Source organism: Hemiscyllium ocellatum, chromosome 22, assembly GCF_020745735.1.
Source record: "Hemiscyllium ocellatum isolate sHemOce1 chromosome 22, sHemOce1.pat.X.cur, whole genome shotgun sequence".
Lineage (NCBI taxonomy): Eukaryota > Metazoa > Chordata > Chondrichthyes > Orectolobiformes > Hemiscylliidae > Hemiscyllium > Hemiscyllium ocellatum.
Window position 1 is genome coordinate 24,777,795 of NC_083422.1, and position 17,661 is coordinate 24,795,455.

The following is a 17,661-nucleotide window of genomic DNA, read 5'->3' on the forward strand; positions in this document are numbered from 1 at the left end:
CCCATCCACCGCCTCCAACCTCATAGTCCCACAACCCCGCACCGCCCGTTTCTACCTCCTGCCCAAAATCCACAAACCTGCCTGTCCCGGCCGACACATTGTCTCAGCCTGCTCCTGCCCCACCGAACTCATCTCCCAATACCTCGACACGGTCCTGTCCCCTTTAGTCCAAGAACTCCCCACCTACGTTCGGGACACCACCCACGCCCTCCACCTCCTCCAGGATTTTCGCTTCCCCGGTCCCCAGCGCCTTATTTTCACTATGGACATCCAGTCCCTGTACACCTCCATCCCCCATCACGAAGGACTCAAAGCCCTCCGCTTCTTCCTTTCCCGCCGCACCAACCAGTACCCTTCCACTGACACCCTCCTTCGACTGACTGAACTGGTCCTCACCCTGAATAACTTCTCTTTTCAATCCTCCCACTTCCTCCAAACTAAAAGAGATGCCATGGGCACCCGCATGGGCCCCAGCTATGCCTGCCTCTTCGTAGGATATGTGGAACAGTCCATCTTCCGCAACTACACTGGCACCATCCCCCACCTTTTCCTCCGCTACATCGATGACTGTATCGGCGCTGCCTCGTGCTCCCACGAGGAGGTTGAACAGTTCATCAACTTTACTAACACCTTCCATCCCGACCTGAAATTCACCTGGACTGTCTCAGACTCCTCCCTCCCCTTCCTAGACCTTTCCATCTCTATCTTGGGCGACCGACTCAACACAGACATCTATTATAAACCGAATGACTCCCACAGCTACCTGGACTACACCTCCTCCCACCCTGCCCCCTGCAAAAACGCCATCCCATATTCCCAATTCCTTCGTCTCCGCCGCATCTGCTCCCAGGAGGACCAGTTCCAACACCGCACAGCCCAGATGGCCTCCTTCTTCAAGGACCGCAGATTCCCCCCAGACGTGATCGACGATGCCCTCCACCACATCTCCTCCACTTCCCGCTCCTCCGCCCTTGAGCCCCACTCCTCCTACCGCCACCAAGACAGAACCCCACTGGTTCTCACCTACCACCCCACCAACCTCCGCATACAACGTATCATCCGCCGTCATTTCCGCCACCTCCAAACGGACCCCACCACCAAGGATATATTTCCCTCCCCTCCCCTATCAGCGTTCCGCAAGGACCACTCCCTTCGTGACTCCCTCGTCAGATCCACACCCCCCCACCAACCCAACCTCCACCCCCGGCACCTTCCCCTGCAACCGCAGGAAATGTAAAACTTGTGCCCACACCTCCACACTCACTTCCCTCCAAGGCCCCAAGAGATCCTTCCATATCCGACACAAGTTCACCTGTACCTCCACACACATCATCTATTGCATCCGCTGCACCCGATGTGGCCTCTTCTATATTGGGGAGACAGGCCACTTACTTGCGGAACGCTTCAGAGAACACCTCAGGGACGCCCGGACCAACCAACCCAACCACCCCGTGGCTCAACACTTTAACTCTCCCTCCCACTCCACCGAGGACATGCAGGTCCTTGGACTCCTCCACCGGCAGAACATAACAACACGACGGCTGGAGGAGGAGCGCCTCATCTTCCGCCTGGGAACCCTCCAACCACAAGGTATGAATTCAGATTTCTCCAGTTTCCTCATTTCCCCTCCCCCCACCTTGTCTCAGTCGGTTCCCTCAACTCAGCACCGCCCTCCTAACCTGCAATCTTCTTCCTGACCTCTCCGCCCCCACCCCACTCCGGCCTATCACCCTCACCTTGACCTCCTTCCACCTATCCCACCTCCATCGCCCCTCCCCCAAGTCCCTCCTCCCTACCTTTTATCTTAGCCTGCTTGGCTACTCTCTCTCATTCCTGATGAAGGGCTTATGCTCGAAACGTCGAATTCTCTATTCCTGAGATGCTGCCTGGCCTGCTGTGCTTTGACCAGCAACACATTTTTCAGCCATGATTTGCCAAAGTATAATAAGCAACCAAGCAGTATCCCGATCATAACTGTTTTTAGTCCACTTAGATTGAGTTTTAAATGTGCATGCACATCCACTTCACATCCCGTCTATGAAAAATATTCTACTATAGTAGAAACCTTACCTTCCTTGCCGACTGCCTGGAAGAATTACGACCAAAGAATGAAAGCTAAAGAAAAAAATAAAAACAAAAACAAAAACTGAAAATGAACAGGAAAGGAGATAGGGAAGAACAGACAGAAAACAAGAATTTAAGCCATATGAAATGTGACAGAAGTAAAATAACTGAAATAAAAACCATCTGCCATATTAAGCATTGCGGGAATCAACAACAAAAACATTAAAGCAAGATTTTCAATTTCTGTCTTTTACAATATTCATATAATAGTCACTGGCAAAGAAACATTGAAAGGATTTTAATTGGCAAAGAAACATTAGCTGGAGCTTTCTCACAAAATGAATAATTGAATGAGTTAATAATTTCTGCTCTAAATATTGTATTAAAATACATTGACTTTTATGTAAGATTTTCCAACAGATATTCCATCCAATTCAATAAAAAATTAAACATTTAATCTATTGCTGCATTATCCATGTCCTGAAAAATTTGGTTTTACCTTTTCTTCCATCTCTTTTATCAATCTTTTTTGTGCCTCAATTCTTTCTTCTAGCTCTTTTATTTTCTGTAAAATGAAATTATCAGTTTAATATACTATATTGCAATGTTTTAATCAGCTAGTTATTTTCAGAACTAAGTGCAAAAAATTAACGATTGATGCAAGTTCTTTTGAAGTCTCTTTGTGGGTTAGTGAAGCAATACTGAGGTATTCCCAATGCAAAACATACCTGCAAAAACAAAACTATTAGAAAATACCAATTCTAATACAGTTAGAAATAGGCGATAGAAATTAGATGTAAGATTAGAATGCAGTGATGCCATATTAGTAGAGGAGTATGTTCATCTGGCAGGTGCCTGTCAAGCATTTAGCTAATCTCCTTAAAATTTACAACGTTAATATTGGTGTGAAAAATAGAGGAAGACAGAATGTTAACCAAATACATAAAGTGTTCATCTTGCCCCCAACTAATTTCTAGCCTGTAGTGATGAGAAAGCACATCTTTTCAGTGCTGAGTTTCTGACTCATTAACCACTCTACACCATTATTTGAAATAAATTTCCATAAATAATTATATTAGTGGCTTTATTAAAGTTAGGAAAACCTGGATCTAATGCAAATCAAAGTTAAAAAGATAATGGAATTTGTTCTAACTCTGTGCACCAGTACAATTATTAGATGTTCTTATTTATTACTGAAGTGAGTATAGTTAACTCTATTATGAATTTAAAGAAAAGTATTTTAAGGACAATGAGCTGTTACAATGTCAATCTCTCAGGTACAACATGTGAGATAACACAGCAGATGACAGTTTGGTGAATCTAGTTTTCACAGAAATCAAACTCACTTGAGACTGAATGTAATTTATTTCTTTATATATCTTATTAATTAAAGGGATTCATAATATATATCTTGTTCAAGAGCCACATTTGTTGCTTATCATTTTTGGTAAGCAAATAAGGATTCTTTTTTGTATTTTGGGGTTAAAAGCTACTAAATTACAGATGTAGCTTTGTTTTCTTCAATACCTTGAGGTACAATAATAGATAAAATTATTTAATTAATTACAATGTAAATATGATGAATCTATGGGGTCTTTCTGGAACTGAGACCAGATCATTTCTCTTGAGCTCACACAATATAAATTAATTGGCCATCATTAAAGGTACTTTTAAATTATATCTGTTGCTTTAAGCCAATGTTACTACCTCTATGTTGAAATACTGCTCTGGAGTATCATAGATTAGTGGTGTCTGTACATATAGTGTATTGACACTGCTTGCTCCTCATCTCTAAATAAAGCTCCCAACTCCTTATGTACAGTAATATTCCTTTATTTACATCTGTACATAGTAGATTATCAAATACAACTCTCCAGGGTAGTATCTAAACATTTCTCTTGACATGCGCATTCTAGATTGGTGCCTTTCCTTTTATTGCTGTCAATCATGTGATCAATTATATTGTCATGACTTACATGAATCACACCATACTATGTCTTCCCTTAAGTCCCTCTCTACAATGGTTTACATTTACTTCCTTACATTGTTTTCATAATCATTATCATTATTATCATTACCACCACAATCATCATTATCTCCATCACCCCATGTCCTGTCAAAGTCTAAATCTCATAGGTCAAGGTAAGTTAGAATTTTGATTGGACAGTCCAATTGTGTTCACTTCAGTTCAACCTACATGAGAGTATTGTGTCATGGCCAAAACTCCCTTTAATTTTGTTTTATGGTGCATAGACCTCCAAGGTCCATTGTATGCCAGCAATATCTGAAACGAAAGTCAATGTGTTGGCATTTCAATCACACTGATCGGTGTGTGGGGCTTGGTGGCTGCATGGCTGTGCAGCTTAGAATGAACACAGATCATGACTGGAATAGCTGTAGCATCCTGTACATGGTCTGTTATAGTCTTGAGAGAAGTGTTCCACATTTTGTGATAACTAGAACTGGTTTTGGCTTGGCTAAGATCAACACCTCCTGAAAGTCTTTCAGGGTTCTGAGAATAAAGCATCTCCACCAGTGTTACTACCACTGGTGTTTGTTTGATGAACATGGCTTTTGACTTCTGCTCTTTTAACCAGACTTTATGCCCTGGCTGTGAGGTTCCAGTTTTTTTTTACCGTGTCTGCAAATATCCCAACTCTGCTGCTTTTTGCAGTGGCTTTTCTTTAGCTATTTTACCCTCTCGTGGTGTTGAAAGGTTATGTTTGGTCTGAGTTTTTGTTCTAAAACTGATATATCCAGGTTTAATGTCCACTCCTAAACAATCCTCCTGGTGAATACCCATTATTCAATAATGTTGCTCTGTAACTGAATCACACTAATTTCAAGTCTAGATTCTTATGCATCAATAAGTTCATTGTTGGTTGCTATGTATCACAAAGATTGTTTTCAGTGTGCTTTGATCATAGAGTCTGTTGTGGTTGAATAAAGCCTTGCCACTTCAATCCATTTTGAATAATAATTGACAAGGTTTAGATGCAGTTCCCCTCTAAAATCAAACAAGTGTCTTGTTGGCTTTTCTGGTAATCTTTTGCAAAGTCTTGTTAAAATAATTGAGTGTGTTTGCACTTGGCTCTGTATGGCATGCAGTTGGGATGACAGAATGTTAATGTCATGTCTATTCCAAAACGATTGGCTTCCACACTGATTGCAGTGCTCTTGCTCTGTACTTTGCGATACCTAGATGGCCCCTGTAGTTTTTGTGGGATTACTCTTCACTTTGAATTGGCTATAATCATTCTGTACACCAGTAAACCTTCCACCAAAACCAAGTGCTGTTTTTGCCTGTGGTACCTTTTCAGCACTTGGTCTGCTCAGCTTTATTTTGACCACCATTGCAGACAGAGTTTTCCAACCTTTGTACTTTCCTTGTCAGATTTTGAGCTGTACAAAAGTGTTGAACTTTGCCCTCAGATGGTAAAGTGTTGGTTATAGCTGTAAAATAAGACCCTGTTTCGACAAGAACAGGATAACCTTTTCTTGATTGGTTCACTTCTACGCTCAATACTTGTGCCTTGCCTGGAATATAAACTACACTATAACTGCATCTCATTTGATTAAGTCTGAATCTTTGAATGCAGAGAGGTATGTCTGAGATTTCTTTTGAGCCCAAGCATGTTACCAAAGCTTGTGGTCCATCTTGATCTTGAGTTTCAGTCCCACAAAGTAGTCTGCAAACTTTTCACATCCCATTTAATCATTCACCCTTCCTTCTCTATGGTTGTGTGCTTCTGTTTCATTTCCATCAAAGATTTTGACATAAAACAAACTGGTTTTCATGTTCTATTAGTTTCGATTTGAATAAGTATGATGGCTGTGGCTATGACAGTGCATAAAATGGGATTGTCATGCGCTAAAGCATCAGTAAAACATTACTTATTTCTGTTAAACTCCCAGTTGATAGTAACAGTGGACAAATCAGATCCCAGAGTTAAACCTGGCTTGGTAAACATTAGGTTTTTTAAACCATAGATGTCAGTCACGGAACCACAAACGCAGCAGCAGCAGCAGTAGTCTTGTTGTTGGTGTACAGTCCAGCTGCCCTGGAGATAGGGGTGGGGGGGGTGTTGGACAGGGTTGGGGAGTGGGTGGGGGGATGGGGTTGAGGGGCGGCGGTGGGTGGGGGGCAGTGTTGGACGCGGTGCGGGGGTGAGGTCAGGGGCAGGGGGCATTGTTGGATGAGGTTGGGGACAGGGGCTGGTGCTGGGGGCAGAGGGCGGTGTTGGACAGGGTTGGGTGGCGGGGGTGGTATTGGATGGGGTTCAGAGATGGAGGGCAAGTTTGAAGGGCAGGAAGCAGTGTTGGATGGGGTTCTGGGGGTGGTATTGGATGGGGCTGAGGGTCAGGGTGCGGTGCTGTGGGGCGGAGGGCGGTGTAGGATGGGGTTCAAGGTTGGAGGGTCAGAGGGCGGTGTTGGATGGGGTTCTGGAGGTGGAAGGGGGGCAGTGATGGGGTCTGGGTCTCGCGCTCTTTGTGCTGGGAGGCGGTGTTGGACTGAGGTGGGGCCGGGCGGCATTGGGGGAACAGTCTCACATGCTGTGTGCTGCTGCAGTCTCCTGAACGGGGAGCATTCTTTAAAAACTCCGAGTCCCAGAGGAAAAGCATTTAATCAATTAACCGAATAATTGATTATCCGAACGAAATAGTGCCCACCCATCTCATTCGGATAATCGAGGTTCCCTTGTATAGGTGAGGAGTCATTCCTGCCTCCATACTAAAGCCTCTCGTTCCGCTGGCACAGCTGTCAATGGTTTCCTTTTGGCAAACTGCTTAACATTCATTAGACGCTATTTCCTTCTGTCAATGTCTCTCTCACTGAGACCAGTAAAATAAACTGCTCGCTCACCTCACATGGATTCCTTAAACTCATGTTTTCAACAATCTTGGAAAATGTCTTTCTCTTTGATATTTCTGTAGCTTTCTGCTTCTGAAACTGTTTTTTCTTCCCCAGAGATTTCTAAGCACCCCAGGACTTACCCATAGGCCCAGCTTCTTGGACCCTGCCACTAACAGTACCTCTGCTGGTATCAACCTCTCCTTTCTGAAAGAACCTGTTTCTGGTCCTTTCTCTCTCAACCTGCTCATCTCTCTCTCTCTCACACACACACACACACACACACACACACACACACCCTCTCTTTGCTGGTTATAAAACTCAAGTCAGCAAACAGCTTTACAAATTTTACCTCCTGTATGTTTGCTGGTCATTTGGCTAACATCACATGACTACTTTTAAATGCTGTTGTTAACTCACCATTTAAAATAACTTTCTGACCATTTAGAAAAGCAAGTCAGCTGTACATAGAGTTGAAAACTAAAACCCATTTTTCCTCCACTTGAGAACTCCAATTCCCAAGTAGTAATAATATATTAAGAACCCTCATTGCTTCTTCCATATTTTTTGATATGCTGAAGTCTGCTCTTGCCTCCAATTCCATTTCTGGTCCTTTTCTAAAAAAAACTCTCTTATAGATTGAGGAAGATTGACACAGTTAGGGATAAACATCCCAATTTAATTTACCATGCCAAAGAGGTACTGTACAATATTTACACACTGTGGTCCCAAACCTTCACTGCTGGCTGTTAGCTTCCATGGATCTACAACATAAATGTTGTTCTAGAGAATTAATATTTATCATTAGTGCAAGGCCTGCTCTCTGTAGTGTCTTTAACACATGCCTGACCCTTTGGTCATGTTCCATGCACTCAGATTCATACATATGGCAAATGGTGCCCGCTTTGCCTTCAGGATATCATATATTGCTCTTTGGAAAATGTCTGATGGAGAGGAGATCCCAGTTGGGAGATGGCTGGAACGATACTGACCAAATGGTATAATACATGGAGTCAGCAATCTGATGCTTGGTTTAAGAGAACCTGTCAGAACCCACTGTTGGCCTCCAGCTGTGTGAAAACTTACATCTGACCAATTTTGCCAAGCTAGAGTTGACATATGAAATAGGATAGATTTCCCTTTATATTCCTCTATTTAACAGAATGATATTCACACACAATTACAGTTTTCCATTTGTCTTGGCAAAAGCTCCTCGATCTGGACACCATTGTTTTATTTGTGTCGCTGGTAATGCGACTGGACTTTGCATCACACAATTTAACTGAAATTTTGCAAGGAGATGGTTTGGCACCATCATCCTGGTTCAATATGCCTTTAAAGAGTTTGGTAAACTCTTGCCAAAATTCTTTCTTGTCTTCAGTTTGAAGGACAGTATTCATTCTTTTTAAGAGATTCAGTTGAATTAGTGACACATTTGCCTCATTAATAGACTGCTTCCTATCTTAGCAAATGTGCCAAACAAGCTAGAGATGCTTCACACGAAAGCCAGAGCAGATACCAAACAATTTCAACTCAACCCCTTCTTGCTCTGAAGGATCTCCAGGTTGGATACCAGGCACCAACACCTCAGAGAATGCCCTATGGGCACCAGCCTGTTTGACATCCAAGATGTGCCAGTCTCTAAGAACATTCACGGCACATCTTCAATCTACTTACAGGTCACTCCTGCATTTTAATGCAGAACATTGAGCTGTACCAGCAACTATAACAGTACAGCTGCAGCAAGGACTCTGCAGCTCAGGGACATGCATCCAGCTCAAGGAATGGGCTAGGCTACATTTTTGCCTGTTGCCTTGCTGTTCTACTGTTTCCATATTCTGAGTTTACATGATACTCACCGCATTCCTGCCTTTCCTTGCCTTTTTGCGCTTTGCTTAACATCCCCTCCTCCACCAGAAAACAAACAGGCTCACATTAATTCTGTCTTACCTTGGTGTTTTGTGCAGACACAAAGGAAGGAGGCTTGTCATGGTTGTCAACAGTCCTCAGTCAAGTCAAGGAAAGTAGCATTTGGGTCAGAGGTTCCCAACACAGTAAGCCAAGGGCAGACTCGGACACCAGTCCAATGTTTAGACACAGTCAGTCACTCAGGGCAGTCTGAGTCAGGATAGTCTCCACTTAACTCCACAGGTGGGCAGCTCATCCCCCACCTTGAGATTTTCTGCCCTATTGTAGGCTGTGTTCCTCCTGGAATGAGAAACAGGCGAGCGTTAAAGGAGCTGAAAATGGGTGGCACAGTTTTTGGTGCAGGTGGCGCATTGTAGCCTTGTGAGTGAGTAGGCAGTGCTGAGGGCATGCAGATTCAGTGATATCAGGAACTGGGGTGAAAGCAAATGTGGGAAAATGTTGCAGCTGTAGTGGGTGTGCTGTGGCAAGAGACTGGGTGGGAGGTGCATACAGTAGCAGAGAGAGAATGAGTGTGAAGTACTAAAGAGAATAGGGCAGGATTTAGCATGGCAGAGTAGAAAGAAGGTCGTTGACATTCTTCCCAACTCTGCTGTCTTCCAGATGGCTGAGACTGCACTGATCTTGGATCAGCTTGGCAATGGTGTGGCATTGTGGCCTCCATTGCTGGCCTTGAGGGGGCAGGTGGAGAGGTTATTCTAGCTCTGCGCCACCCCATCCGGCAGAGCATCCAGGTCCCTATTACAAAAAAGTGTATCAATTTTCCCTTATCTACCACGTCCAGGCCAAGAGCCATGCAGGATTACTGTGGACTGCACAGTGTGCTTTGAAAGATGGCGTTGTACAGAGATACTGTGAATTCCAGAAGATCTGGTAAAGTAGCAATTTGTTCCAGGTTTGCTGAGTGATAGAGTAGAACTACGATGTGGTGTAATGAGGGTGGGGTCGGCAATTAATTAAATGGGTTTCGTAAAATATGGGGAGAAGCCTCCTTCGACTTCAAAGCAAAAAAAACTTCCCAACAACATGCACTTAGCCAAAAGGATGGAGGATTCAAAGTCATATTTTCTAGTGCTTCAAACTGCCACATTTACAGCACTCACTGCAACACACATACACACACAGGATAGTTTTGTGTTTCGGTTTAGAACCACTTCCTGTATAATCTCATATACTTGATAATACTGATTCCCACTGTTTTGGCATTTTGATGGACATTCCAGAGGGTGACAATTCCATTTTGGGGCCCTTATTTCTGCCTGCATAGAGAATTAGATTGCCTGCTCCAACATCAAGTCCTCCTTGGTTTGAAGAAAGTTTTTTCCCTCACACTGTCTCCCATTACTTCATCCTTCAAAACTCAGTACCTGCAACATCCTTGATGGTATGAAAAGAAATGGCTAGCAAGATGGTTGATGCTTGGTTTTAATATTCCACAGGAGAAAGTGAGGACTGCAAATGCTGGAGATCAGAGCTGAAAATGTGTTGCTGGAAAAGCGCAGCAGGTCAGGCAGCATCCAAGGAGCAGGAGAATCGACATTTCGGGCATGAGCCCTTCTTCAGGAAGGGCTCATGCCTGAAATGTCGATTCTCCTGCTCCTTGGATGCTGCCTGACCTGTTGCGCTTTTCCAGCAACATATTTTCAGCTTTAATGTTCCACAATTCACTAGGTTCAGGAAAAGTTCAATTAGATTGGAAAATAACAAATATATCTTCTTTGTTCAAAAATGTTGGGCAGAAAGCAGGAAACTACAGGCTACTTAGCTTAACATCTATTATATGAAAAATGTTACGAGCTATACTAAAGATAATACATTAAGACATTTAGAAGTGTAAGAGGTGATTTGATCTATACATTTGAAATTCTGAGGATTCTTGACAAAGGTGCATGTGGAAATAATGTTTACTTTCTACCACAAGAATTGAGAATTAAGCTCACTGTTTAAAAGTAAGAGTTCATATATTTTTAAGACAGAGAAGGAAAGAATAATTTTCTCACAGAGGGTTAAGAGTCTTTGGAATTCTTCCTTAAAAGACTGTGGAAGTAGTCATTTAACTTTTTAAGGCAGAGGTAGATATACTCTTGACAAGACCATAAGACCATAAAAACAGATCGACTTATTCAGCCCATCGAGTTTGCTTCGCCATTCAATCATGGCTGACAGGTTTTTCAACCCCATTTTCCTGCTTTCTCCACGCAACCTTTGACCCCTTGGCAATCAAGAACTTATCTATCTCTGTTTTAAATATACTCAATGACATGGCCTGCACAGTCTTCTGTGGCAATGAATTCCATAGATTCCCCACTCTCTGTCTAAAGAGGTTTCTCCTTATCTCCATTCTAAAGGGTCTTTCCTTTACTCTAAGGCTGTGCCCTCGGATCCTAGTCTCTCCTGCCAATGGAAATCTCTTCCCAATGTTCACTCTGTCCAGACCATTCAGTATTCTGTATGTTTCAATCAGATCCTCCCCTCCAACCTTCTAACCTCCATTGAGTATAGGCCCAGGGTCCTCAAATGTTTCTCATTTGTTCAGCCTTTCATTCCTGAGATCATTCTCATGAACCTCCTCCGGACCCACTCCAGGGCCAACACATCTTTCCTGAGGTATGGGGTCCAAAATTGCTCACAATACTCAAAGTTTGTGAGAAGATTTGTAGCTCAGGTGCTCGTTGTTGTGGTTCTGTTCGCCGAGCTGGGAGTTTTTGTTGCAAACGTTTCGTCCCCTTTCTAGGTGACATCAGCGGATCCAGACACTCTATACAGTCAACACAAGAATTCCTGGACATCATCAGAAATATACACAAAGACAAGGAAGAAACCATGGTCTCATTCGATGTAACGGCACTGTTCACTTCTATTGACAAAACCCTAGCCAGAGAAACAATATCCAACCTGCTGGACATACACAACAGACATCAGGACGCTGAACCTATTAATAAAGTTGGCATACTTAAACTACTGGACCTGTGCCTCACAACACACTTCACATTCAACAACCAGATATATGAACAAATCAACGGAACACCCATGGGCTCACCGATCTCCGGACTCATAGCAGAAGCAGTAACGTAAAGGTTAGAAAAAACAGTTCTAACGCAATTACAACCCAAACGCTGGGTCAGATACGTGGATGACACCTTTATAATCATTAAAAACACAGAAATAGAGAACACATACCGGATCATCAATGCCACACTCACAGGAATCCGATTCACAAGAGAGGAAGAAAAGGACAACCAGCTCCCATTCCTAGACGATATGGTACAAAGAACACCGAATGGAGAATTCACCACGAAGGTATACAGGAAAGCCACACACACAGACCAAGTCCTGAACTATGAAAGCAACCACCCCAACACACACAAACGAAGTTGCATCAGGACATTATTCAAAAGGGCCACAACACACTGCAGCACACCTGAACTGCAAAAAGAGGAAGAAGAGCACCTACACAAGGTATTCACTAAGAACGGGTCCCGCGCAATTTCATCAACAGATGCCTTAAGGAAAGACAACGAAATGAGGACATGCCACAACCCAAAGGACTGGCCACACTCCCATACATCAGGAGCATTTCTGAACTGACAGCCAGACTGCTGCGACCACTAGGACTCATAACAGCACACAAACCAACAGCCACCCTCAGACAACAACTCACCAGGACAAAGGACCCGATACCCAGCATGAGCAAAACCAACGTAGTGTACAAAATCCCATGCAAGGACTGCACAAAACACTACATAGGACAAACAGGAAGACAGCTAACAGCCCGCATCCATGAACACCAACTTGCCACGAAATGACACGACCAGCTATCCCTAGTAGCCATACACTCAGATGACAAACAACACGAATTCGATTGGGACAACACCACTATTATAGGGCAGGCCAAACAGAGAACAGCCAGGGAATTCCTAGAGGCATGGCACTCATCCACAAATTCTTTCAACAGACACATCGACCTAGACCCTATATACCGGCCACTGCAGCGGACAGCAACTGACAACCGGAAGCGGCAGATTCAAACCAGTATAAATGTCGGAGGAATCAGCACAGAAGCGCTTCACAGGAGGCTCCCAAGCACTGAAGATGTCACCTAGAAAGGGGACGAAACATTTGCAACAAAAACCCCCTGCTCACAATACTCTAAAGGTGGTCTGACCAGAGCCTCGAAAAGCCTCAGAAGTACAGAAGTACATTCAAGTCCTCTCGAGGTGAGTGAAAACATTGTATTCGATTTCCTAACTACTGACTCAACCTGCAAGTTTACCTTAAGAGAAACCTGGACGTGAGCTCCCGAGTCCCTTTGCACTTCCAATTTCTGGATCTTCTCTCCATTTAGAAAATAGCCCATGCCTGTATTCTTCCTATCAAAGTGCATGGCCTCACACTTTCCCACATTGTATTCCATCTGCCACTTCTTTAGCTACTCTCCTAACCTGTCTAAATCTTTCTGCAGCCTCCCTGCTTCCTCAATGCTACCTGTCCCTCTACCTACCTTTGTATCATCTGCAAAGTTAGAGTGCCCTCAGTTTTTCATCCAGATCATTAAAGAATAAAATGAGAAGTTGTGGTCAGAACACTGACCTTTGTGGAACACACTCGCCTGAGAAGGATCCTTTTATCCCTAGTCTCTGCCTTCTGCCAGACAGCCAAGCTTCTATCCATGCTAGTACCTTGCCTCTAACACCATGGGCCCTCAGCAGCTTCCTGTGGGGCTATGGGATGAAAGTTATTGGGATTCTGTGTGAGTGTAGAGTAGTCAGATCAGCCATGATCTAACTGAATATTGAAGCAGAATCAAAGGGGTTGAGTGGCCTACTCCTACACCTATGAAAGTGATGTTGGCTCTAACAGCAAAAACAACAAATGATGTTGAACATGCAGCAGATCAAATACCATCAGGTGCCCATGTCTAATATCAGAACTATGAAATCTTAAACACATGATAGCTAAAGGTTAGATGGGGCATGTCAGCTGCCACTTTGGAAATTCTTATCAGTCAGACATAGGGACAGATTGACAACTCGGAGACCTATTAACAGAATCTATAGCTACGAATGCAGGGAAAGCACTCATGCACGCAGACCCATGTTACTCAATGTTTCTGTCTATCTGTAGGTCATGAACATGCACAATAAGCATGAACCTGCCTAGACAGGGAGAGGAATATCTGACTTTATTATGGTAACCCTATTGGAGAAACAGGCCATGGAGCAGACTGGAGATAAAGGAGACTAGGCCTGTGTTGAAGAGGTGGTTGGATTTGTGCAGCCATCTGGTAAGAAGTCTTTCACTCTGCTATCTGTTGCACATAAAGCAGCAATAGATATGCATAACAGGCATAAACACAGTAGCTGGTAATATTGATACACTTTTATATTCTTCTATACAGCCTCTACAGACACTCTTACTTAAGGCATAACAACAGAAAACCCTCAGATCTATTTCCATCACAATCTCCAGTATCACGTCCAATGAGTAAAAGTCAAAGGGAAGCTCAGAGAAAACATTATCAAGCCATCCCCTTTATCCTCCGACAGGGAATAATGTTCACCTTAATTGTTAATGTATCTAGAGTAAACATGGAATCATAACCAGAACACAACATTGTCATGGGCTCACTGTTGGTGGAGAAAATTAGGACTGGGATTTTTGATCCTTGGAGGACTGCTGAGCCTCTGATAAGCCTACAACAGATGAGAATGCTTTGGTCTAAGCATTAATGAACTGACAGAGATGCAGAAGCGAGCAGAGGAATGATTAGCGGAGGTGCCAAAGATGAGTAAAGACTGACGTGGAGGGTGTAAGTGTTCAGCCTAGTTCTGTCTAACGTTCTGGAATACCTACTGCCTCCATGAAATGGGGGCAGTCGCTTTGTGAAGTGTCAGGTCCAGTGGAATGTTCAGGATGTGTACAGTGACTTCCACATCGTTGCATAGATGCATTTGATGGTTGAACGAGAGGTAGCCAAGGCACCCTGACTGACCTCCAACATCTCATTCTCTCAAGGAATGCGTCATTGCAAAACAAAAGGTTGGAGGAATGGCACCCAGTGGTTGTCACCTCAGGACATTCTAGAGATTCTCTGTCACTCCTTTTGTCCTCAGCTTGTGACCACAATGTCTGCATCACCTCAGGCTGAGGAGATTACAACCAGATCAATGCAGACATCTCCTAGCAGGCCACAGCCCTCTAGACGAGGACTGTCTAACTGGTATTACAGTGCTCCCCCTGAGCAGTCCAGGTAACAGCAACTCACTTTCAGGAGACCAATTATCTGGTCAGTTCTGGCCTTTGATGTTAAGGTTGCTTTGTGTTGCTGTTTGGCATCAATTTGGAGGTTCCTTCCTTGGTCATTAGCCATATCATCCAACATTATCATTTGTGCTTGACAGCGAGATAGGCTTGTGTGTGTGTGTGTGTGTTGGGGGGGTGGAATTGGGGGTCAACAATTTGAGGAACCTAGGAGTTGCAGAATGCGAGATTGTAGCAACTCCATGGATAACCGGTACAAATCTGCAGGAGCTATTGCCTGTGTATACAACTGAGCTGGATATTGAGGGAGTGGACATCCCTTCTTGTTCAATTGGATGATGCTAGGGTACTTGTGGGCAGCTGATTGGCTCTTGAAGCTAAGGAACCCAGTGACAGATGCAAATTCAAAGGCTCAGGTAATTTGACTTTCTGGTGAACTGCACGAGCAGATATGCTTTTCTGAGAAGGACATCCATTAACTCTCAAATGCACTCGTGGGTGGTTGATTGGGAGATACTACCCAAGTCTCCAGTTGCGCTTTGAAAGGACCAATCGGAGGAAATTTTATCCCACTGTAAGCTTGAATGACAGAGGCACAGCATTACCTTCCAAATGACCTTTTGTAGGAGGATGTCAGATGGAGCTGATTCAGTTCCTCATCATGGGAAGATACTGGCAGTGTTGGCATTCATCTATCTGCAGGTAGCTATGGTGCCTTCCGTAGACCCTCTTGTGGTAGACTACTCAAGGGTACTGAAGACCTAAATCCTCCTCTTTAGATATAATATTTTGGTCCACAGCTGGGTGCCCATTAGCTTCAGGTGCCTGCTATTGTTGTTGCTGGGCATTCTTTCATTTTCTCTTTGGTACAACAAAGTCAGGACAGCTGCTGGTTTGGTTCAGCTTGCTAAGAATCTTGCATTCAATTATAGATCAATGACAAATAACAGGAACGATATGGTTGGTTCAACTAGACAACTTGTTCTCACACCCATAACATTTGGGCCTTTAATCTAGCTGCTCTGATCTTGGATGAAAGCCTGCTCTGCACCTGCCTGTTCATGGTGAGGCCCATTGTCATTCTGTCATATTCAGCTTTTAGCCTTGAGCATAAGATTATATTCCGTGCACGTGGGATGTGGTCACTTTCATTATCCCCTGCAATAGCTTCAACCCTTTTTCCTTTGATCAGATTGAAGTACTCAGGACAGCGAATGCTCTTGCACAACTTCATGTGGAACTACCCCACGTCCCCAAGCCATCTTGCCGGACTGTGAGCCACTTCATAGCTTAGACTTCACTGCATTACACGGCCAGATTGGGATATCAGAGTTATGAGATGCTAGAGCATCCTAACCTTTACGCTGTTGTGAGAGCTTTATTTCAGCAAACACTCCCCAACAGTGTTTTCACACAATGATTTATTTTTATTTCTGTTTTACTTCATAAAGGTTTGGTTATCTGAGCTGTGTAGGAACATGTGCCACCAAACCTGAGGCCCCTTCCATCTCCAAATTCTCAGCAAATGACTGTGTAGAGACCCAACTCCCGATAAAGTAATACATTTTTTTTATTCCTTCATCCTCAGTCCTTTGCTCTAACATAGGATGACCTTTATTACTATTGACAAAAGTCTTCTTTCCACTGGCTTCCCCTCTGTCATGTTTCAATCTCTCCCAGACGTTTTAATCCCATTTACCATTTCATTTCACCTATATGAAGTTTTGCCCGGAGCTCATACTCCACCAGCTGCTCATGTCCAACTTAACCTAGCACCATCCCTTGTCCAACTCACCTGTTTCCTCACCCTTTCCAGCACACATTACCATCAATGCTCCCTTTAATTTGCACTGTTGATAGGAGTTAGTTCAGCAGTTAAGAAATAGATTACCTCAGTAGAAGGGTTTTAGTTTGAATATTCCAGACCAGAAGTGTTTGGTCAAAATCATGAAGGGATTATTTGAAGCTAAGAAAGTTTAACGTCTGTTATACGGATAATCAGGGAGGAGGCTATCAATCTCACAAGATCACGAATTGAAAGAAGCAGTAGAGTCCAGCTTCAGATCTGACAGAGAAGAGAATTCTCTCTGGCAAATGTGCACTGAAAAGTGATGATGTACGTAATAGATTTTTATTTTCCATGCATTTTAAAATCTTTCAAATTGAATTATAAATTGCTTAATTTGTTCTAGTTTGTCTTAATTTTGTGTCATAAACATCTGTTATATTGTTTAAACAAAATCTGCAGCATTTCTTTCAGTGAAACACCAACACATTAAAGAAAGTAAAAAGTTCTATCAAGCTAGATTTTAGCCTGGGATCTGACTTGTCCAGTAACATCATCAGCTGGAATCATAATAATACAAAAATCTGGCAACCCCTATTCTGAATCATCTTGCTAATGAAGAAATCTCAGTAGGAAGCATATCGCAGCATGTACTCACCAGAGTGTCCAGGTAGAAGTCCATCCATCAGGTACACAACTCATATATACACTCAAGTTTGTGAAAATACTTTTTTTAACAATGATCACGAAAAGGATTCTGACTATGAATGTA

The 17,661-nt window shown here is 43.4% G+C and overlaps 1 protein-coding gene across 18 annotated transcripts in view; it reads right to left on the reverse strand.

Annotated features, from left to right (window-relative positions):
- Nucleotides 1-2,095: 2,095 nt before the first annotated feature.
- Nucleotides 2,096-17,661, reverse strand: part of jakmip3 (Janus kinase and microtubule interacting protein 3) — a 184,523-nt gene continuing 168,957 nt past the window's right edge. For all 18 annotated transcript variants that reach the window (XM_060842412.1, XM_060842416.1, XM_060842413.1 and 15 more), the window contains 2 exons: nucleotides 2,564-2,629; nucleotides 2,096-2,146 (listed from right to left, as the gene is read on the reverse strand). In XM_060842412.1, coding sequence (XP_060698395.1) covers nucleotides 2,096-2,146; nucleotides 2,564-2,629 — 117 coding nt within the window. The remainder of the gene's footprint in view (nucleotides 2,147-2,563; nucleotides 2,630-17,661) is intronic.